General features: G+C 37.6%; 5 protein-coding genes across 9 annotated transcripts; 4 read left to right on the top strand and 1 right to left on the bottom strand.

Moving 5' to 3' along the window:
- The first annotated feature begins 971 nt into the window (after positions 1 to 971).
- On the top strand, positions 972 to 9,847 carry LOC105683517. The gene is made up of 14 exons (XM_048657481.1): positions 972 to 2,505; positions 3,575 to 3,696; positions 3,790 to 3,871; positions 4,379 to 4,545; positions 5,708 to 5,808; positions 5,922 to 6,016; positions 6,137 to 6,186; positions 7,688 to 8,039; positions 8,112 to 8,233; positions 8,330 to 8,417; positions 8,514 to 8,680; positions 8,774 to 8,877; positions 8,990 to 9,081; positions 9,276 to 9,847. Exons 1-14 carry the CDS (start codon positions 2,409 to 2,411, stop codon positions 9,548 to 9,550), a joined length of 1,914 nt encoding a protein of 637 aa, XP_048513438.1. The 5' UTR covers positions 972 to 2,408; the 3' UTR covers positions 9,551 to 9,847.
- A 1,494-nt stretch (positions 9,848 to 11,341) lies between these two features.
- LOC105683526 (waprin-Thr1) lies at positions 11,342 to 13,260 on the top strand. The gene is made up of 4 exons (XM_012396177.3): positions 11,342 to 11,461; positions 12,086 to 12,154; positions 12,770 to 12,946; positions 13,033 to 13,260. The coding sequence occupies exons 1-4, from the start codon at positions 11,458 to 11,460 to the stop codon at positions 13,125 to 13,127; spliced, it is 345 nt and encodes a 114-aa protein (XP_012251600.2). The 5' UTR covers positions 11,342 to 11,457; the 3' UTR covers positions 13,128 to 13,260.
- A 134-nt stretch (positions 13,261 to 13,394) lies between these two features.
- LOC105683547 (receptor-binding cancer antigen expressed on SiSo cells) lies at positions 13,395 to 15,719 on the top strand. Of its 2 annotated transcripts, none has more exons than XM_012396223.3 (5): positions 13,395 to 13,777; positions 13,933 to 14,122; positions 14,227 to 14,382; positions 14,509 to 14,622; positions 14,783 to 15,719. In XM_012396223.3, exons 2-5 carry the CDS (start codon positions 13,958 to 13,960, stop codon positions 14,972 to 14,974), a joined length of 627 nt encoding a protein of 208 aa, XP_012251646.1. In that variant the 5' UTR covers positions 13,395 to 13,777; positions 13,933 to 13,957; the 3' UTR covers positions 14,975 to 15,719. The 2 variants fall into 2 exon arrangements, with proteins under 2 accessions (XP_012251646.1, XP_048512645.1); XM_048656688.1 differs by having other exon boundaries at positions 13,863 to 14,122.
- Positions 15,720 to 15,798: 79 nt separating this feature from the next.
- Positions 15,799 to 19,135, top strand: LOC105683545 (mitochondrial glycine transporter-like). Of its 4 annotated transcripts, none has more exons than XM_012396219.3 (8): positions 15,799 to 16,255; positions 16,854 to 16,969; positions 17,036 to 17,154; positions 17,407 to 17,491; positions 17,616 to 17,795; positions 17,955 to 18,123; positions 18,196 to 18,455; positions 18,541 to 19,135. In XM_012396219.3, the coding sequence occupies exons 2-8, from the start codon at positions 16,922 to 16,924 to the stop codon at positions 18,553 to 18,555; spliced, it is 876 nt and encodes a 291-aa protein (XP_012251642.1). In that variant the 5' UTR covers positions 15,799 to 16,255; positions 16,854 to 16,921; the 3' UTR covers positions 18,556 to 19,135. The 4 variants fall into 4 exon arrangements, with proteins under 4 accessions (XP_012251642.1, XP_048512642.1, XP_012251643.1 ...); XM_048656685.1 differs by lacking the exon at positions 15,799 to 16,255 and adding an exon at positions 16,390 to 16,408; XM_012396220.3 differs by lacking the exon at positions 15,799 to 16,255 and adding an exon at positions 16,403 to 16,779 and having other exon boundaries at positions 16,840 to 16,969.
- Positions 19,136 to 19,217: 82 nt separating this feature from the next.
- LOC110116841 (flavin-containing monooxygenase FMO GS-OX-like 4) lies at positions 19,218 to 21,104 on the bottom strand. The gene is made up of 6 exons (XM_020850958.2): positions 20,858 to 21,104; positions 20,492 to 20,633; positions 20,085 to 20,396; positions 19,873 to 20,023; positions 19,515 to 19,789; positions 19,218 to 19,430 (listed from the first exon to the last, which is right to left on the bottom strand). The coding sequence occupies exons 1-6, from the start codon at positions 21,064 to 21,066 to the stop codon at positions 19,218 to 19,220; spliced, it is 1,302 nt and encodes a 433-aa protein (XP_020706617.2). The 5' UTR covers positions 21,067 to 21,104.
- Positions 21,105 to 21,654: the final 550 nt, after the last annotated feature.

Here is a 21,654-nt window from a genome sequence, read left to right as displayed (position 1 = left end):
GACGATGTATACCGCACACGTTCATCTCCGCCTTGTCCGACTACTGGGCTAATGCTATAATTTATACGTTCGCCGAACGACTGCCGATATCGCTGGTATTATTGTTACTATTGTTTTACGTTGTCGGTTTGTTAATCGAATTTTCATCTCATCTCCAACGGCTCGGTCTCGTTTTAACGGATTGCGGGATGGATCGATAATCGTTCGAAATGTCACGTGGAAATAAAGTGTCTTCGGACAAGAAAACCGAAACTGGTGTCTGACAGCTATATTTCCGTCATTCCGTATCTCAAACAAGTCGTGTGAATTCTTTTCTGCTTTGATGTTCGCAGTCGGAGGTGAAAAAAAAAAAAAAGGGGAGTGGTGAAGGTGAGGGAACGGGAAACGAGAAATAAAAAGTAACCAGATGAACAAGAAGAATTTCTTATGAGCCAGCGAGATTTTATCGCGTCGCGCGGCCAGCCGAACGTGAGAATGAAGAAGATTCGGGTATTTTGGAAAAGAATTTCAAATACAATCTTAATAATTTGCAAATTATGCGCCAACAATTTAATTCGCTCTCATTGCCGGTCTTTTTTTTCGTTGCTTTTTCGTAACGAGATCTTTTGAATTCGAAGCATGCGAAAAATTCGCGAGCCTTGTATTATCTATTTTTCGCGATAAAATACAACAGGTTCTGCAGTTGTCAGGTGCGGATAAAACGCGTAATACAAAAATTTCTGCACGTTTTGTGGAAACAGATATCGAACATCAAACGGTGAAAAAAAAAAAAAGAAAATGGAAAACAATAGGAAAAATAAAAAAAAGTCGAGATGATAAAATAAAATTAAAAAAAATACATCCAGACACATTTTCTAACTGTGACAACAATAATATATTTTTAATATCTCCTGACACGGAGTAGGAGGTGGGGTATTTATTTATTTAGAAAAAGACGAAGAGAATAAAAATAACGAGCAAAAATAAGTAGAAAATTGTCGATACCGACGATCTGCAGTTTTATTTTTCATCATCTATCGATCAATCAACGATATGCCAATATTTATTTACTCAATATATGCAGATAGACACACACGTGTGTCGAAACTAATAATATACCCGCGATCGATCGTAATACGGGAAATTCCAGGTGAGAAAAATGCGGATAGTTTGTATCGCAATCGCCGCATACGTGCGGTATGAAATTGATTCGAGGCGTTACACGGACAACGTTTGATTCAAGCGTATACCGTAAAGCCTCGACCATCGTCAATGTCAAGAATACGTTATATTTGCATTCCTTATTACAGAACACCGCAGCCACTTAGCGCGGTTAATGAATATTATATTTAAGCTCTCGCGGGGGACGTCGCGTCGCCTCCCAAGATCTGATTAATAAGTTCTCCTCAACAACGAGGCTGAGCGTTAACTACTATCAAAATGATTATTAACCTTATTTTCATCGTATTATATCAAATTGCCATGAGCGAAATAATTTTCCCCGGCGCAATTTAACGCCCTCGATATTTTCGTTAGATATTATACCCGCCACACCTGTTATATACACGGCATATTGACCCGCATTATTATATTATTATATCACGTGTATATTATTTATATTTAACAAGAAATCATCTGCGGATCGCTAATCGTATCGTCCCACTAGCCCGATCCGGTTGAATAAAAAAAAAAGAAGAAGAAGAAAGAGCAGAGCCGGAGATGAGAAAAGAAAAAGATTCTAAAATTCTGAAAAAAATCTAGAATTCTTGACGCGACGTAGAAATTTTTCGTTTCATTTCATATCGCTTGTTCTCGCGTCGTTCTCCGTAGTCGCTGAACGTGAAAATTGTACATCATCCCCGGGAGGCTCGAGGCGAGTGGGTAATCTGGTCGTTGCACCGAGTCGCGCATCGTCTGCCGCTGCACCCCGATGAATATGCGACCGCGTCCTCCCTCTCTCCTGAAATATAAGGTGGATAGGTGGGTAGGTAGGTGTACAGCCGTGTTCGTAATCACCTTGACATCTACGCGTCATCGGATGTAACATACCAGATATAAAAACCACGAGAGTCTACCGCCAGTCTATTAGTCTCGACGGATTAGAGAACCCGTTCGGTCACTTTTACGCCAATTATCATATTTCTTCAGTGTGCTTTTTTGTTCCCTTTTTTTTCCCCTCTATTTGGTTCTTTCTGATTTTTATTTTTATAAATTTTCCCTCTTTTTTCTCACCGTGCAGAAAAAAAAAATAAATAAATCGCGCGGAGTTTTGTGAGCTATTATTATACATATTCCACCTGCGTTATTGCACACCGAGTATTCGAACGGTGCAGGTATTACTCCGACGAGAAGAAGGGAAGGAGAATCGATATCGTCCGGTTTCTGGAAACTCATCTTTTCGCGATCCCTGAAGATCCAGATTTATAAGGATGAACGGGATCTCCGGATGGATCGTTTTTCTCGCGGTTGTTACCTCCCGGTTCGATGGGACATGGTGCTTGAACTGTAGCGGCTATAAAATGATCCGTAAGTATTTGAAAAGTTTCCTTTTTTTTTTTTTTTCTCAATCCGCTACGGAAAAATCGAACCGAAATCGTTACATCCCGGATTCTGGTTACTCGCCTTCGATTCGCTTCGTTATTCCGACGAAACTCGAGTAAAAATTTATAAGAAGATTAATGAAATTAGGTATTCTATTTTTATTTGCTTCGTTGATTTTAATTGAAGATACTTCTTGGGCAGAGCAGCGTAGGCGAGTGTAGCTCACACGGGGAGTTTGAAGGTATTCGATTTTTCGATTGTCAATTTCGCGCACAATGGGCCGGAAAAATGAGAAGCCTTTTACGCGGGTGGCGCGAGAGGAAGGGGGCAATTCTTCTCTCCTTTTTTTTCCGCGCTTTTTTCAACCAACTTCCGGCTCGAGGCACCGCGAAAATACTTTATTCCGTTTTAAACGACTCAATTTTCAATCGAACTTTAGCGAATTGAAATCGAATTTCCAATCACGCGACGACGATGATAATGCGCGTATATGGTATAAAAACTCGACGATACGCACCCTGCGTAATTGAGATTACATAAAAAGCCATTAACGAAACGGCCGCGGCAGAGGAGCAGGTGCTCCGAAAGCGGTGGAAATGTCGAGCGATTCGTACACTTGAAAATCGTCGATCGATCGTCGCATCATCTCCCTTTGAGCAGGCGATGTTTTTCACGAATCCGTCATCGACCACCGCGGGAATTGTCGGTGGACAGGAAACTCGGACGATTCATTAGCGTCGATTATTCATACGACTACTACCTGCGAAAAGATTCACGAGCCTCGAATCTCTTCCGACCCCAAATACTATTTTTTCATTCCACACGTATCGTTGAATTACACGGAATAATTTGCTTCCTCCTCTTTGTATTCGGAACGTATAGAGACCGCGCACGGCATCGGCCGTTCATTCGGATTCACATTTATTTCACAATGAAATTCAAATCGCACGTTTTGCAACCGATCACGAGACTCGTTATACCCGGCTTTGACCGCCGATCGATATTTAATTGAAATTAGATGAACAGCTCGATTCTTTTTCTCGTCTCGCCACAGGAAAAGGAGGGATCACGTGTCAAGACAGAGATGTCATACTGAAAAGACACAATCAGTATCGTCAACAAATCGCTCTTGGCAAAATTGCAAAGCAGCCCGCAGCAGCGAACATGGTGGAAATGGTGAGTGCGCGAAAATCACGAATAACGAATTATCGTTATCCACGAAATATCCGTTCGTCGATCTCCTGATTCACGATCTTTATGCACCAACAGATATGGGACGACGAACTCGCCCACACCGCCCAGACTTGGGCTAATCTCTGCAGCGAGGATCACGACCCTTCCAGACAAGTCAGTGAGTGAATTCCTCCGATCGTTGCCAATTAATCGATCGAAAAAAAAATATCCTTTCGAAGGGGGCCGAGTTGAAAAAATTGCGCGAGGTTTACCAAAGCCCCTCGAGGCGTACGTTCGATTTTCACGCAAGCTTTCCAGTTGTTTAAAAACAAAGAAGAAAGAATTCAATAGCGGATGGGAAAAAAATAATCTAACCACTCATAGTTTTTTAATTCCCGTTCGAAGATATATAATGTGCACGGATTGAATCAATAGCGAAGCACGTGTATCAGATTGAACTATGAAAAATATTTCTGATTTTGTTCGTTTGTTCGAACCTTGCGCGGCTACTCGATCTCGAGTAACGATCTCTTGTAATTTTCCTTCAATAACGACATTATCAGCCGGATACGTTAAAATCATTGCTCAAATCAGAATCGGTTGATACTCCTTCGGGATTTGGGATCGTCGGTTTTTTCTAGACTTTGGTAATTGCGGTTGAAGATCTGGCAATTTTTATCCGCAGAGAGATTCACCGTCGGACAAAATCTGGCGAGAGAGTGGACGACGAGACCTCCGAGCAGTACGGCGGACGCCCTACCCGATTTTATTCATTCGATCGACGGATGGTTCAACGAAGTTCAAAAATATTCACCCAACGGTGTGAACACCGGGACGGGTCATTATACTCAGGTTTGTTCGAATCGAGATAAACGAAAGCGAGAGAAAAATAAAACAACTCTGATTAACGATATCACATTCTGTCCGATGAGTCATTGTCAATTGTAAAAAAATAAGAAAAATTTTATAGTCAGACCGCGGCGTTTCCGTCACGTGGAGTTCGGGTGATTTTCGATAAATCTGATTCGGATTCTTCGAAGAAAAACAGATTTATAGGAAAAAGAAAAATGATTTTACCTTGCCTCGGGCGTATTGCATGATTATTCAATTCCGATTGTTATCGCAATGGATAGGTATAAATTGTCATAACACACAGATATATACGGAAAGATTGTCCGCGGTGAATGTAATTTCATCATATTGTTAATGTACACATACGTATTTTCGGTGTTTTTTTTTCTCCTCTTTTTTTTTTTTTTTTTTTTTTTTGACCCGATAAAAATTGCTGGAGGCGGTAAACGTGCGATCGAAATGATTTTACATCACGTGCAGGTGTAAAAACGGTGTACGGAACACATGGAAAATAAAGTGATATAAATATGTGTATTTACTGAAGATTTAATTAAAAGATCGATCAATTAAGCGACCCATTATCGGCAGCCACTTATGAGAATTAATTATTCAGCGGCGGTGCACATACCCTACCTGCATAATTTCATCGTTTTAGATACGAGTGACTTAAAATTACACCGCATTGTTATTTTTCTTACACCTCGTGATCGGGTCGTTATTTCGATCAAAATTGATTTATTGATATCGAACGATCGTAACTCTTTTTTAATTTTTCAATTTTTTTCCATTCGGAGCGCGACGGATATCCTTAAAATTAATTTGTTCATATACAGTTCGAAATTGTTTGTTGAACTTGAAAAATATCACACATGAGTAAAGACGATAGCAAATATACATTAAAGTTTCGTGTTTCGTTCACGTACGATACTCGCTTTTCCTTCGCCTTTTTTGATTCAATAAAGCATGAAACTGAGATAAATGTAACGTAGATCTTTTATTCTGAATAGGGCGTGGGTAAAATTATTTTCAAAAACCGTAATTACAAACTGACGTTATTTAAAACTCTGGCAAAAAAATATCAATTGCGAGAAAATGTGCGACCGTGGACATTTTTTTATATACATGTGGTAAAAAAATTGATTGGCAAATTTTTTACCTCTAGGTCATTTGGAGCGATACTTACACCGTGGGATGCGGATATTCCTACTATTGGGACCCCGTGCGCGGTTACACGAAAAATTACGTATGCAATTACGGCCCCGCGTAAGTGAAAATCCAACGACGAATCGAAATAATCAGAGAGCAAATCCCTGAGCAATTTCCATCGCCGATTAAATTTTTATTCGTCTCTTACGTTACAACTTTCGTGTTCGCAGTGGAAATATCCGTGGATACCAACCGTACACTCGTGGACGACCGTCGTGCAGTCGTTACGGAATGCCCAATTCGCAAATATACTCCGGGCTTTGCTGTGAGTAAAACCCTAAATCACGGAGTCTCTCGTATTCCATACGAATTTCGCGTTCGAATGCGAAATTATATCAATCCGTACCTCGTTTTACTATTTTCTCTTCTTTTGTTTCTTCTTCAGCTAAGGGAAATTATTACCCGCTCGGAGCCAGCTGCGCGCGTCAGGGCTACGTGCGTAAGGGTTAATAATTACACGCCCTTAATCGCGACGTATAGCTGCGCCGGGGATGAAATTACCATGCGACAGAGGATTTGATGCCGCAAGTTTGCCGCATCCTTATAATAGCCACCACACCTTCGTTATATTCATAAATATGTAGGAGTAAACACGCCTGTTTAGTAAGCCATCGCAATTTCACCTGTACGGATGCGAGAATTATTTGGTGCAGCGGTAGGTATAATATAGTTGAAAAAGAGTAGATTCGAAAATGAAAGGAACGGATGAAAAAAAAAAAAAAACGATTACGATAACGATAATCTCGTCGCCAAATTTTTAATAATATTACACTCATCAAGATCAGGTTGATATTCATTAATTATAATTACAATTCGTGTGGTTTAACTTAACGCACTGTTTTTTTTTTTTTTCACATAATTCGTTGATATTTATCGCGACGTATCACGTTATGTGATAATGAAAATATGCTTCTAGTCGTTCAGTTTAATCGCCCTTTAGTTTTAATTGTATGTACATATCGATTCGATAACACTGATTAACTCGGGTGTTATAATATTATATTTTCATGAATCATAAATTACACGGTTAAATTATGCGAGGAAAAAAATCAAGAACATTATTCATATTTATCCGTTGGGTATATCGTTGCAGGCCAGTTGCGGCGAAACTTAGCACTCTGTTAAAATCAATCTCGAGATTTGAAGAAAATTGATTCTGGTTTCTTGCGTCAGCGACGATACGTGCATTTTTATACCGAGCATTTCATATATGTATACCTGATACATGCATACGTAATTTATTGCGCGATTAAAAGTAATTCGACACAAAGCCAAATCTAAAGTACGTACTTACATTGATAAAAAATATAAATGTAGTCTTCGTATACCGTAGGATTATATTTACTATAAATGTGATAGAAATTTATGTATACATGTGTATTTAATGAACTTTCATTTTCATTCATTACGATTAATTGTAAGCGATATTATATGAAATTATTATTCTGAAAGATACGAGATTAAACGTATGTGGTATATTTTATTATCCAAGAAAAATCCTTTGCCGGCATAATGCGGAAAATGAAAACTAAAATTTTCTGCTGGATCAAATCCCTCGGTTTCTTTTGAAAAAGAAAAAAATTAGAAACAGTTCGGTAAGTTATAAAAATCAGTTCGTTGCAACGAATCTCTCGAGTTGTACGGTTCTCCTTCGTTATCTTTAGCATGAAGAAAATTAAGCTCGAATTCACTCCATCGTGTGTGCGGGCATAAAAGCGTTGCGAGCGGTAATATAAAAAATGTAAAACTGAAAGAGCGTGCAATTTTTACAAGGGCATAAAAAAAAAAGAGAGAAAATTATAACAAGAGACAGATTATTGTAATTCGTATCGCCCCGATTCCTCGGTCGATGAATGCTGGAAAATTGGTTGTATAACGATTCAGAGAGCAGAGTCTACTCGCGATAAGTATAACATCGCGCGGTTTATGAAGCGAGATTTTTCAAACGGAGCGGTACAACGTCTCCTATTTTACCTCTATCGATAAATCGCGGTCAGATATTATGCTGATTGTCGAGGAGAGCGGTGGATTGACCGCGGATCGTCATCACCGTTTTAACGATTGTACTCGGAAGTTCCGGAAGTGGTCATCGCGAAACGTTTCCGGTATCGGGGGTCCCACCCTCCCGGCTGCACCGCTCCACATATTTAAATTCCACGGTTTTTATCCGTGCTTCAGTCGCATGCGATCGGTGTACAGAATTTTGTACGCAATTTTTGTCGTCAACTCGTCGATGATCGATGGCGTAAATGGGGACGGAACCTGCAGCCCCGAAGTGCGGGTCAAAGGTGAAATGATAATTTTTGTTGCCCGGCATTGATCAATAGATAACTCGATCTATTACATCACATCTGTCGCAGAACTAGGCGGAATAACGTGCGAAATACAAAACGGTATTTTGGAGGCGCACAATTACCTGAGACAAGCTGTTGCCGCTAATCTCGTAGAAAATCAACCACCCGCTTCGAACATGCGAGAATTGGTGAATATGGCTAATCATGAGTATATCAAAATTATACCGTGCGATTCGAAATTGATCGAATAATCATTTTATTAATCACCGCTATTATACGTACAGTATTGGGACGAGGAACTGGCTAAAAGCGCACAGGACTGGGCTAGCCATTGTTTGTTCGCTCATAATGATCCAGCGCAAAGGAAATCTGGTATGTAAGAACATCGTTTCTACCCATCTAAAGACTGAGCGTCCCAAATTTCGAAAAGATCGTCTGATCGTCGTAGTTTTTCGTTTTTTGTGTCAGTAAGATTTGAAGTCGGTCAGAACATCGCGGTGACAAAAAATAAGGGGAGAATTCGCGACAGCAAGGATTTTCAAAGGCAAATACAAAACTGGTTCAACGAACACTTGGGCTACAAATTTTCTGAAATAACCGAGCCTATGCTCGAATTGACCGGACATTACACACAGGTGAGAATTTTCTGATCAAAGAGAAAACAAAGATTATTATATGTCGTTGGTTTTTCAACATATACCCATGCGGATTGCTCGTTCACTCGCAAGCTCGTCTGGGCAGACACCCACCTTGTTGGATGTGGTTATTCGCGATATGAAAATCCAATTACGAATATCAGCTACCGTCTATACGTCTGCAACTACGGACCATCGTGAGTTTAATTTATTATTCACGTCGTTGCGGAGTGAATTTCTTCTTTACACTTACAGTGGGTATTATAAATTTGTAAGGTATTTTCACATATTATTCGTTCTACTTTTCAGAGGGAACGTATACGATGAAGAACCCTACAAAACGGGAGGCAGGGAATGTCCCCGGGGTACAGTACCGTCCCGGAAATACAGCGCCCTTTGCGGTACGATTACTTTCCCTAAAAAATTAAGGGCAGGGATTCGAATAGAACGAGGCAAAGACGAATGAAAAAAGAGACCTCGAAGTTCTCTGCCTTTTCTGTACATTATTTTTGAATTTTACACCTCCGATTGGGAGATTAACTATATCTGGATCTGTCGACGACACAAAACGGAATCTTTTCGCGTTTTTTTGCAGCAAATGAATCACCGCCGCCAAATATTTGTGCAGAATCATCGGATGCAGCCACACGTAGAAAGTTGCAAATGGATGAATTGCATAAAAATTATTTGCAGCATTATCAGCACCGGCAACGGTTGCATAAATTACAACCGGCAATTGCGGGAGGTAATCCCAATCATTACAAAAGCAGCAGGCGTATATCAGATAATAAATTCAGCGAGGATATCAAATCCCCGCTGGATGTTACAGGATACATGGTTCTGAGGATTACCATTGTATGGACAAGATAATTTTTCGGGAGTTTGGATGAGTAATGGAAAAATAAAAATCTCATGTTCAAATTGAAAAGTCTCTACAGCTAGCGCCATCCCTTGGAATGAAAAATAACATTCTTATTGTTAATTAACAGGGTTTACACTGCTAGCGCCACCTATTAGAATTACAAAATAAAAATCTCATTTTCAATCCATGGGGTGGAAGATGCTCGCGCCACCCTCCGGATTTCAGTGAACTGAAGTTTGAATTAATTATAATTAAATACCTGTAAGGGAGGGAGATGAATTGATTAATAAAAAATCCAAAGAACAGCTTAATATTTGTGACTCCGCTCGAATCACATCAGAAAAATACTTGTTTAATACCTGAGATATTTTTGACGAACGATCGAATCTACATTGCAGTCCGGATTATCTTTGGAAAAAAAATAACGATTGAAATTAATTATAGAATCAAATTCGTACAAGATAAACTGAGATAAAAGATTTGATATTTCCGCCGAAGTGGAAGAAAAATAGAGCCTCATTTAGGAGGATATCGGTGCTGATTATAATGAGATTACCCTTTAAAAGCAAAAAAAAAATCGATTTTTGGTCCAAAAGTGAAGTACTTTAAAAATTGATTGTATTACACTTTTCTTACGTATTTTGACCTCAGGAATCCGAATCTGAAAGAAAAATTGATCTATCTCTAAAATTCACCGAGTTATCGCTGATTTTCGGCTTTTTGGGGTCAAAAATAAAAAATTGATTTTAAAGTCTATCTTAATGTAATTTGAGCTCAGGAATTCGAATCCGAAAGAAAAATTGATCTATCTTGAAAAATGACCGAGTTATCCTCATTTTTTCGCATTTTTTGGTACAAATTTGAGGATATCTCGAAGGGAAAAAATCGTAGCTCAATTTGGACAACGGATTCGTGTTCCTGAGGTCAAAATACATAAGAAAAGTGCCATACGATCAATTTTAAAAAATAAAAATTTTTGGTCAAAATTTGAAAAAATCGTAAGGGGTACCCCTTGGAAAAATCTCAAATTTTGACCAAAAATTTTTATTTTTTAAAATCGATCGTATGGCACTTTTCTTATGTATTTTGACCTCAGGAACACGAATCCGTTGTCCAAATTGAGCTACGATTTTTTCCCTTTGAGATATCCTCAAATTTATGCAAAAAAATGCCTAAAAATGACGATAACTCGATAAATTTCATAGATAGATCAATTTCTCCTCCAGATTCGGATTCCTGAGCTCAAATTACATTAATATAGACTAAAAAATCAATTTTTTATTTTTGACCCCAAAAAGCTGAAAATTGGCGATAACTCGGTGAATTTTAGAGATGGATCAATTTTTCTTTCAGATTCGGATTCCTGAGGTCAAAATACGTAAGAAAAGCATATTAAACTCAATTAAAACAAATATCGATTTTCGACCCCAAAATCGAAAAAAAACTGAGTTAAACTGTACTGTACTTTACCTGTTTCCGTAACTTTAGCGTAAGTTTCACCATTTAAAAAAACCCAACGTTGAATAAGTGAAAAAAATCAACGTCTGTAATAGGAATTGTATGTTCACCTATGCTTGTATCATACGTACGTGCAACAAACTTAACGAGAATTCACTTGCACTGAAGTTCTGAGATTCAATAATACACATCCAAGCATAAATAAGTATATATTTGTTGAGTATAACGCTGTAATATCTATTGAAACACCACGGATATCGGGGAACTGAAATAATCCTGGAACCACCGACCGGTATGACGAAGAATCCCCAAGCATATTACTGCAACGATATGTAAACCATATTTGGTGGGGGTATTCATGAGTACCTTATTACTCATACCTCTTTGCAGTCAGTTCAGTAGAGAGGTCTGATCTGTTTGTTTCGTGATTTTAAACGCGTAATTTGAACGTTTCGTCATGGGTGGGTATTATACAGATTCAAATACGTATTCAAGCTTAGATCATTGAAGAGAATAATGTTGCTATTTTAGTCTTGATTGGTATGTTAAATAATGAACTTGCTCGAAATTCGCATCCGATTATGATATAATTATCGTCTCCAGAGAATTAAAAATTTGCTAACTACTTTCGTCCGACCGTCTTGCTTGCGTCAGGAACCTTCGACATCCTGAATCATATTGGTCGAGGTAAAAGCCAGTGATTTTTCGAATATTCTAAATGAAATACATTGAATGCGGTAGGGAATATCCACGAAATCACCAATGCAAGGGATTACTGGACTCACTAACTATCTAGCTGACCTATAACGCGGTACAAGGAAAATTACATTATTGTTTCAAGCATAACTGTAGTATGACCGTAGATATATTGACGTATGAAGTATGAAGTAAATAACCTTCGTGCAAGTTCGTTCAATGCAATCATACCAGAGTCTCGGGTACAGCTCTCTCGTACCACAAGCTATAATTATAACGATCTTATTTTAGAAAATAAGAAACAAAAAGTTGCAGCAGGACGAGTTTTATCCTCATGAACGATAGTATAGCTCGTATCTTGTTTGAAATGTTTTATTTTATATGTCTAGCTCATCCAAAGGCAGCCTTACTTCTGATTGCTTCTATGCTGATAACTTTTTCTGCAGCCCAACTGTCTTGTAAGTACTTATTTTTTAATTTTTTTATACTATTTTTGGTCTTTTTACTCGTTTCATATCCACCATCTCTGCAACCACATCTATACCTTGGAATCCTTTTCGGATGGTCGTATAATTTGTGTAGTAATTACTAAAACTAGCCCCGAGGATGTTCTCTTTAATTGCTCGAAAAGTCAATAAACATTTCGAAATTCGAAATCGAGCAGGTAATCCGACGTTCATAAGTCGAAATTTATGTTGAGAAAATATTCGCGTTATTTTTTTGCAATTACACGAAACTGGTGCGCCTAAAAAATGATGGATACAAATTATACACCTTTCGAATTTACGTACGTAAGGATTGCATGATATACGTGAGAAAAATCGAGGTCAAATAATATTTCTCACTAATTGTTAGACATGCGATTAAAACGATCATGCAAATTTAGAATCCACTCTATAGCAGGTCAATGTCAGTTGAGATATATGTCCACGATTGAGGTGAAGTCTCACAATAAGTAATTATTCATTACTTTCATTCCAATATTGAGAATAATCGTTCAATCAATAGTCGACAGAATAATGTATTGAATAAATTCTATATCTGATCATAATCGTACTCTATTACTTCTGTAGTTAAATCTGGCAACTGTCCGCTTCGAGATACAAACAGCAAATGTATGCCAAGTTGCTCTACCGACTATCAATGCAGCGGCGGAGATAAGTGTTGTCCTAACAAGTGCGGATTCAAATCTTGTGTTTCCCCGAGTGCTGTTTCTACCGGAGGTGATGGTGGTTACAAAGGTTCCAGTGGTAAGACATCGTAGATAAGATTTCGCTATTTGAAAAGGGTCGTGTATGTATAATTTTCATCGCTTTGGGTCATTTTGCGATTGCAGATTCAGGGGTTTATTGCGCAGGGGTCAAATGTGGACGCTATGAAAAATGTCAATTTGATCGTTCTACCAAACGTGAGAAGTGTGTCCGCACCTAAAATAACTGAAAATAACAGCATGAAATGATGACAACGATACCAGGACCATCATGAGCATATTGTATTCAACTAAAACACCTCAAATCTGTACCATTCACAACTTAGATAATAATAAAATCCAACTGTAAGATCATATCTGGAGCAGCATTTCACTACCAATGCAGATTGCACATTAGTAGGCACGAAGTGTAATCTGTGTGAACGTTATACAACAGATAATACTCCATTTACGTCCTACAATTTCCAAGGATCTGCACTACCCGCGCTCCTTGTAATTTAGTTTGAATTGATGCGCCTTTCGCAACAGAGAGCAATAATGTTCCTCAGAAATGTTGTGCTTTGCCATCTGTAGTTGAAGTTCCAAGTTACGTTCAACTACTGCTTCTCCCATTTTTATCGACTCACTCTTTCATGTGACACAGTGTATTGCCATATAAATCAACATCGGCGTCTTCGGATTATACCGTCATGAGTGTGAGCGGTATATGATTAGCTCGAAGATTAGCCGAAATTTATTAATTTGGTGATTGGTTTAATACATCAAGTTATTGATCATAAATCTGAAGGAAACCAACCGTTCGCCGTTCGTGAAGTATAGAAGAGCAGAAAAAAAATATACTGGCTGTAGACCACGTACTAATGCGCGATGTGTATGTACAGAATATAAAATATTTATTACTACATGATTCTGAATCTTATCAAACACACGTTATTCCCATAACTCATACCTACCAGAGTTCGTACGTATGTAGCACAGACGTTGACACGTCGGTTGTAATTGGTCTCTGACTGGGATAAACTTCAGGTTGAATTCAGATTAAGAGTGCATAATGGCCATCGAATTTGCAATGAATAGAATCAAGGCGTTGCTTCTCTTGATATTGGGGATCTTCAGACGAGCTATGTGTTGTTTTCGGAGACGGCGGAGGTCCTCCTGTGAATCTATACCACTTTTAGCGGTTGGCGTTGTGCCCAACAATGTTAATAATCATGTGGTAAGAACTATCAGCATTGATTGATATTTCTGCATTGCCCCTAGTAAGAAATTATTCTGGTGAATCCATGAATAGACAACATCAAACAGTTTCCTTATTTGTAGGAGTTAGAACAGTGGGCCCAGTGGGAAGAGAATCCAGTTGTAGTTGTACCGGATAAACCTGAAAACATAGTTCAAGCCAAGATTGAACAATACAGACAGCAAGTTGCCAAACCACCAGAGCCTCATGATGAAGAAGTACAGCCAGATTTCTTTGAGGTACAAATTGATGAAGAATTTAAAAAGTCCAAGTTTGTTCATCACATTTATAGTAATGTTGCTCAATTGAGATTGCTCTGAACTGTAATTACTTTGAAATGTGATTAATGTTATGATTTTCCATAGGATATGACACCGAGAATAACTCGTCAAACGAAAATTCTTATCAGGAGTAAACCAAAGGAGGAAGTAACTAGGAATACGTCCAAATTTGCAGTCCTCACGGAACCTGTACTTTCAGTAAGTAATCAGTCATAATCTCTACAGCAAGAAACGATACCCAATATAGATAATCTTGTTACACTATGCAAAGAAACTTGAGATGAATTGTCAGGACATATAAAACCTCTCACAAAATTTCCGCCTCTGAGCATAATTCTTTAATATTATTTATTGGCAGACTGAACTAGGAGAATGGGAAGACAATACCGCTGGCTGGGAATCAGAGACTGTTGAGGAATTGGCTGATCCAAACGAAGCACTGAGAGAACAGAGACGGAGGGAGAGACATCAACGGATGCTTGAGCAACAACAGAGAAGAATGGATCGAACAGCAAGACCTCAACCTTTAGGAACAAAAATAGGCTCTTGATCAATGATATACCTGAAGCAAGATTATTCCAAAAATGCAGAGATACTCTCAGATGTACGGTCTGAGTAATTATTAAAACCACAACTATATCTAATTGGAACACAGGCAGGTGAATGTAACCAAGAAGATAGTTTTTGTGTAGTATGTGTAATCGCCTACTGATCATGTCCCATTTGGCAAACGATTGCACAAGTAGTGGCCCAAGAAGTACACCTTAAATTCAACGCTCAAATCATCTATTGAATGATTGTGTTGATTTTGTATAACTTAGGTGAAAGTGTCACACTGTGGATACTTATGCTCAGTGCACAGGGTGTGATATGAATGTCTTGTGTCAAAATTATGCACTGAATTTAACTCTATTATTTGTATATAATCGCTATTCGATCACTGGTCTATTATTGAGAACATGTATGTCACGTCAGACGATATGGTGGTTGAATAACTAACTTTTCGTGTATGATATTTTTAATCACAGAAACTGTATTCTAGAACGAATATTGCGTATGAAATGAAATTTTTTAATGAGATACTTTCATTAAACCATTTATACTATGTTTAATGGAATCTGTGGAATTTGTGGTAATGTTTTGACTGATCGCGAGTGCCAGAGGAAAAAAACTATGATTGATATGATAAACCATTCTAGTTTTTAAGAAAAAAATTTAACTGCAGTGTCTGGTATACACTTGATTCATCGGGATGTTTTCATAATATATTTGAATTAAAAACTATTATAAAGGAAGTCGTACGTGTTATTATTGTAATGAGATATTTTTGAAGACGAAATATTATAAAGGTTTACCATACTACATCCAGTCCTTGCAAGCGTTTGATGAAATAAAATACCACCGTCACTTAAAATTTTGGTATCCGAAAAACTGAATTACCTACATCATTTGAGACTGATCACTTTCCGTCAGCAATTCTTAGATTAAATTTGTTACGTTCACCGAATTTTACTTGGCGCGTAGTATCACAAGATAGGAACGGCAAACGATGATAGTTGATGAACTTCAAAAGGACAGAACAGTGCCTGGGGGAGCTGTAGATAAGAGGGGACAAACCGCAGGGGTCTTGCCCCAAATAGTAAATGAAGTAGGATTACGGACGTATGAGTGATGAGTAGGTGTAATAAATGTCGATCAGTATTCATTATTCGTAACAAGGCATTCAACTGCCTAGTATTACACGAGGGACGTTGCAGTCTAAAGCCAAGAACGTCGAGTGGTTTCAGCACATTTGCTTTGGTTATTAATTGTGCACATCGATTAACGCTGCGTAAGTACCCTGTTAGGCTCTTAATATTTCGCAACTTCGTTTTCTTAATAATATCTATAATCGTATGTAATTGTACGTACATCAATTCCAAAAACTCTTACTCGATCATCGTGAAACCTTGGTAAGACCGTAACCAGTTGCTTCTGTTTTGAGGTTAGTAATCGCATTAGTTATTTCCTCAATAGATTCGTAACGAACGGAAGTACGAATGTACGCGTAAATAATCTCTCCATTAAATCAGAAATTGTTTAATTTTAGTTTCACAAGATGCATATCGTGACAAACTCAGATACTGATAATAATAGATTGTCAAAAAGTCTTTCCGACGTAATCATCGTATACTGTATCTATCTGTTAGATTATCGTGCTTGTAGCAGTGTCTAGTGTAGCAATGCGTAGAATTGTGATAGCATTTACGCGTGACGTACGCGAGTGTCAAATGGTCACACAATTTTCTTCCAATATTCACGTAATTGCTCAAAAACGACCAAATGCCAACAATTATCTTTTCTACTGAACAGAAAGTGCGTATTCTGATCTATTTACGTTGACCTTTTAGTGTTTTCATAATATAATCGTTTTAGCTATAAATTTTCAGGTGACGGTCTACTAAAGAGATAATATTGGTGATCTGATATCAAATGTATTTAAAATATACGATTTGATATGCAAAGCTACACAGCTTCAAAACAAGATATGAAACTTAGTGATAAGGTGAGCTATCATACAGCAATTATGGTCTAACCATTCTTATAATTAATTATAAACATAATTCCACAGCAATCAGTTTTGAAATCATTCGTAGCCGGATCTTGTTCTGGTACTGTGACTACGATTTTATTTCAACCCCTTGATCTCATTAAAACAAGACTTCAAAGTAGGATTACACCGCAATTAGGGTGAGTGAATGTTTATATAAAAATTGTGAGATCTTATTATTAAATTTGGGTATGTAGATAATCCTTAGTGTAAGTACTACAATGCTTCGATTGAAAAATATAAACAGACTAATTCTTCTCTGAAATATTGTAATTCATGCCAGTGCCCATTTTTGTGTATCATATCATCGAATTTATTTCACTCAATATTCATTGCTTAACATTGAGCTCATTTAAAAACAATTTAATGAACAATTATACATATACATTCAGTGCGCCTTCCACGGGAATGGTAGATATCGCTATCTACATAGTGCGTAATGACAACGTGTTTGGGTTGTGGAAGGGCATCACACCAGTAAGTACATAAGAATAAAAGAAAAAAAAAATAGTCATATGCTGAGTCAAAAATCAGCATAAAAAAGCTCGTTCTCATATCTCAATACCGCCAGGTCTAATTAATTAAGTTAATAATTTCTTAGTCTTTAATTCGAGTTGTACCTGGAGTGGGATTATACTTTGCATCATTGCACTGGTTAAAAAATGCCTTTCATTTGAGAGAGCCCCTCAATTCGCTACAAGCACTTACATTGGGCATTACTGCTCGCTCTATGGCTGGAGTCGTACTCATTCCCATTACCGTAGTCAAAACACGCTTTGAGGTATGAACTGTATTAATATTGAGTCAACGTTATCTATAGTTATCAAAATCACGCAACGTTCCCTTTCCCTAAAACCTTTTCACAAGCAAATATTAAGTAGCAAATAATCCATAAAATGAATACAAAAGACATAACTATGAGTTTCACCTGCCATTCTAGAGTGGTATATACAAGTACTGTGGTATGCGAGAAGCACTACATGTAATTTGGAAGTACGAAGGTACCAAAGGGCTTGTATGTGGTCTAGTTCCCACATTATTTAGAGACGCACCTTTCAGCGGATTATATCTCTTGTTCTACACTCAGTGCAAAAAAGCAATACCTCAAGGTATATATTCGTGTTAGTGTGAGTTACATTTAAAGCGTATAACATCACACTAATTATTATCATCATATTCAGAGTATAGAATTGCCAACAACACAGCTACAGTTCACTTTACATGCGGATTATTAGCTGGATTATTCGCATCTGTAATAACTCAACCAGCAGACGTTATTAAGACTAGAATGCAGCTCTATCCACATGAATTTAAAACCCTCTATAGTTCCTTTCTCTCTATTTACCAACAACAAGGGTGCCTTGGATATTTCCAAGGGATCGTTCCACGTTTATTGCGGCGAACATTGATGTCAGCAATGGCATGGACAATTTACGAAGAAGTATGATCATTTTCATTGTTTCTTGTAAAGTCTATTCTCGAAGTGTATTTTAAAAAAATTCAAAAAATTTTATTCATATTTTCAGGTAACGGGAAAGTAAAATATGTACCAAAAACGTATCGAAAATGTGATAAAATTTCTTTAACGGGATAAAAGTGTCAATGAAAAACGCTATACATAAACGAAGGCATTGAACTCTAGATCGTTGAGTCGATATATCTCAAAATATGCCATATATTTTGTATAAAATCCAAGATTTAGTCAATTATTGTTTCATAAATGACTCAATTAGGAGGGAATCAATGCTGTCATACGAAAAGGACTTAAATAATAGGAAGCAGGGTGTACATTTAATTCTGTATTTATATTTGAACCGTGACTGTGAATTCAGGTGTGAGAATCTCGGGATATTTGTGATTCAATTCTGTAGAATAATTACAATGACAACGTTTGATTCGTGATATGGTGCGTGAAATAATAAACAGTGTATTTTTAATATTGGAGTGAAAAAAAATTATCTAACATTAAGTGTATATATATGATATTTGTACATAAAAAACGAATCAATGATAATTGGAACTACCAAAAATACAATGTCATTTAGAAATCTGGACCAACGATCGTCGCTATAAATTGAACCTTCATGGTAATGAAAATAATACAAACTCTCTTCAAAATTACAATAAATATAGTTTTGTCATTGATTTCTCCATACAACTTCGGTATCTCATTTTACATATATTCAAATTTTTCACTCAAAGCCTAACAAGGCTTACAGTAATTCACTTTGAAATTTTCGCGATCCATGATACGATATTGGTAATTTTTGTACGTTGTGAAGTCTTGCTCCCGCATCTTACTCACGTGGTCCCAAATCTTTCTAATCACCGGTGGGAAACTTGCCACTTTTGCCATTGCTGCAATCTCATCGTAGTAAGCCCATTGCCGGTCTTTCAGCTTGATTATGTGTCTCACCTGTTGATAAACTTGTAAAAGCAACTGCCGAATATGAATATGCCTCGGAACTTATAATTCATGAATTCAAAAATCCGAACATACCGCAATGCCCTCGTCAACCAAGCTCTGCTTTTCCCTTTCAAAGTCCATACGCATTTCTTGGGGTGAGGGTAACGTGATACTACCGTCTATAATTTTCAAAATATATTGGGCCTGAATGTGAAACATCGGGAATGGAATGACGAGCGCCGGAAGTCCCATAAAGAATAGATTCGGTAAGTCCGTGTAGACAAGATGTTTGTAAATTGGTTCAACGTGATTGTCTTCTGTACTGATTTCCACCTTTTCCGATAAGAACGGGTACGTAAACTGGTACCCTATGGACCAAAGTAATTAATATGAGTTTAAATTTAGAATTCAACATCTCCGGACCTTTATAAATTCAAAATGAAAAATTCACCCGTGCAGTATATAAACTCATCCACCTGTACAGCTACTCCATTTTTGAATACAAAAGTATCTCCATGAACGCTCGCGATGCCCGGGTGCTGTTCGACATTATCAGGTAGTTTTGATACCAGCGGATTTGCCAAATCATGACTCAAGTAGACCTAACGAAAAATCACAAAGAAATTCATCTCACCTCGTAAAAAATCAGCTGATTCTATGTACCTTTTCAACATAGTTTGATACTTCCACGGTGATATCAACGCCTGACCAGGAAGCACCCAGAATGCAAACGTTTTTCTTCGCATATGATTCTGGTTTCCTGTACTGATGACTGTGAATTATTTTTCCACGAAAGCTATCGATTCCTCGGACACGGGGCACGTGCCCCACAGTATAATGCCCGTTACAGAGTATCACTGCATCAAAAATCCTAGTCGTTACAGTATTCGTCTCTAAATCTTCCGTAGTGATGAGCCACACTGTTCGGCCACTCAACGTAGTTTCAGGCTCGACAAATTTTACCAAGGTATTTAACTGCGCGAAAAATATATTATCGTCGTACAATTGTTATCTCGAAAAACTATAGAACATCAAATTTTCAATTGAAATTAAACAATCAACGAACATACCATTATGTGAGGGTAGAGATTGAAGTGTTTGGTGTAACTCCATAAATAATCTCGAACTACAGTGTGATGAACGAAAGAAGGGCCATCCTTCTCCTTGAATGGAAAGTCAGGAATTTGCATAATCTCTTTCGGTAGATTCGTCCTGTTGATGGATATTTTATTTTATCATACTCGAATCTAAAAGACCTGCACAATTTTCGATCACCAAGAATCAGAGTATAACACCTTCCATCAATATGTTTCAGTGAGAAATTGCCCGATTAGCAGGATGATTTAACACGCATTCAAAATGTTGGTTCCCAGTTTAATTTATAAGTATAGATAATAATTCACACATCGCAGCGTGGATTGGGACCGTCAACTTACTTGAGGTTTTTGTACATGCTACTGTGCACCGGAAGTCCATGGTCATCGACTTCTGTCTGATCGGTATACACCCAGGTTCCACCCACCTGGCCGGTTTGTTCGAATAAAGTAAAACTGAATGTTTCCGGATTTGCTGCCGCGTGTCTTGCCAATATAAGACCCGCTACACCACCGCCGATTATCGCAACCCTCGTGTTACTTCCCGGCATTTTTTTCTCTCTAAATTTTATCCACACCACAGAAGTTGTTTCTGTCAGATTATAAATAATTCTCTCTTTAATGCAGCCTGAGATACTGATTCACGTTTAATCATGTATCTGCCCATGCGTATTCATTTTTCATCACTGAAGATACGAATAAAAAATATATATGGATAAAAATGAGTTTATAAAAAATAATATATATCTATGTTAATGGAAATCTTTGTGTACAATATGCGTCGAGCGATTGCAGCTTAGCGACATATTTATAACACGAGATGAATAATAGCACTGCAGTCAGTGATTGAGAAACTAATTTTTTTTTTCTCTTCTCATATTGGTCAATAAAATCGTCATGCTGCAGTGAAACATACCAGTTCAATGCACTAAAAAAGAATGGAAACTATTTCCTAACTATTCCCCTTCTGTACAGTTAATCGAGACAAACAAAATAACATTTTCGGGACGCTGAACAAATGATAATTTATTCTCTTTTCTCAACGGAAAAATTGATTACCTAATTTCTGAATATGGAAAGTTTTTTCTGTACGTCGAGTCGAAAGGTTTGCAAGCAAATTGTATTTATGCTGTAATTTT

This window comes from Athalia rosae, chromosome 6, assembly GCF_917208135.1.
Source record: "Athalia rosae chromosome 6, iyAthRosa1.1, whole genome shotgun sequence".
In the NCBI taxonomy this organism is placed as follows: domain Eukaryota; kingdom Metazoa; phylum Arthropoda; class Insecta; order Hymenoptera; family Athaliidae; genus Athalia; species Athalia rosae.
Note: the sequence above shows the minus strand (reverse complement) of the source record. Positions and strands in the feature narration are given on the sequence as shown.

Coding starts and splice junctions, on each gene's coding strand:
- LOC110116841 (XM_020850958.2), bottom strand. CDS start 21,066: ATGCCGGGAAGTAACACGAGGGTTGCGATAATCGGCGGTGGTGTAGCG. Junction 20,397..20,491: donor ATCTCTACCCTCACATAATG/GTATGTTCGTTG, acceptor TTTTTCGCGCAG/TTAAATACCTTGGTAAAATT. Junction 19,431..19,514: donor TGGTTGACGAGGGCATTGCG/GTATGTTCGGAT, acceptor GTTTATCAACAG/GTGAGACACATAATCAAGCT.
- LOC105683526 (XM_012396177.3), top strand. Junction 12,155..12,769: donor TTCTGCAGCCCAACTGTCTT/GTAAGTACTTAT, acceptor TTACTTCTGTAG/TTAAATCTGGCAACTGTCCG. Junction 12,947..13,032: donor TGGTTACAAAGGTTCCAGTG/GTAAGACATCGT, acceptor TTGCGATTGCAG/ATTCAGGGGTTTATTGCGCA.
- LOC105683545 (XM_012396219.3), top strand. CDS start 16,922: ATGCAAAGCTACACAGCTTCAAAACAAGATATGAAACTTAGTGATAAG. Junction 17,155..17,406: donor AGGATTACACCGCAATTAGG/GTGAGTGAATGT, acceptor ATATACATTCAG/TGCGCCTTCCACGGGAATGG. Junction 17,492..17,615: donor TGTGGAAGGGCATCACACCA/GTAAGTACATAA, acceptor ATAATTTCTTAG/TCTTTAATTCGAGTTGTACC.
- LOC105683517 (XM_048657481.1), top strand. CDS start 2,409: ATGAACGGGATCTCCGGATGGATCGTTTTTCTCGCGGTTGTTACCTCC. Junction 3,872..4,378: donor CGACCCTTCCAGACAAGTCA/GTGAGTGAATTC, acceptor TTTTATCCGCAG/AGAGATTCACCGTCGGACAA. Junction 8,418..8,513: donor TCCAGCGCAAAGGAAATCTG/GTATGTAAGAAC, acceptor TTTTTGTGTCAG/TAAGATTTGAAGTCGGTCAG.
- LOC105683547 (XM_012396223.3), top strand. CDS start 13,958: ATGGCCATCGAATTTGCAATGAATAGAATCAAGGCGTTGCTTCTCTTG. Junction 14,123..14,226: donor ACAATGTTAATAATCATGTG/GTAAGAACTATC, acceptor CCTTATTTGTAG/GAGTTAGAACAGTGGGCCCA. Junction 14,623..14,782: donor TCACGGAACCTGTACTTTCA/GTAAGTAATCAG, acceptor ATTTATTGGCAG/ACTGAACTAGGAGAATGGGA.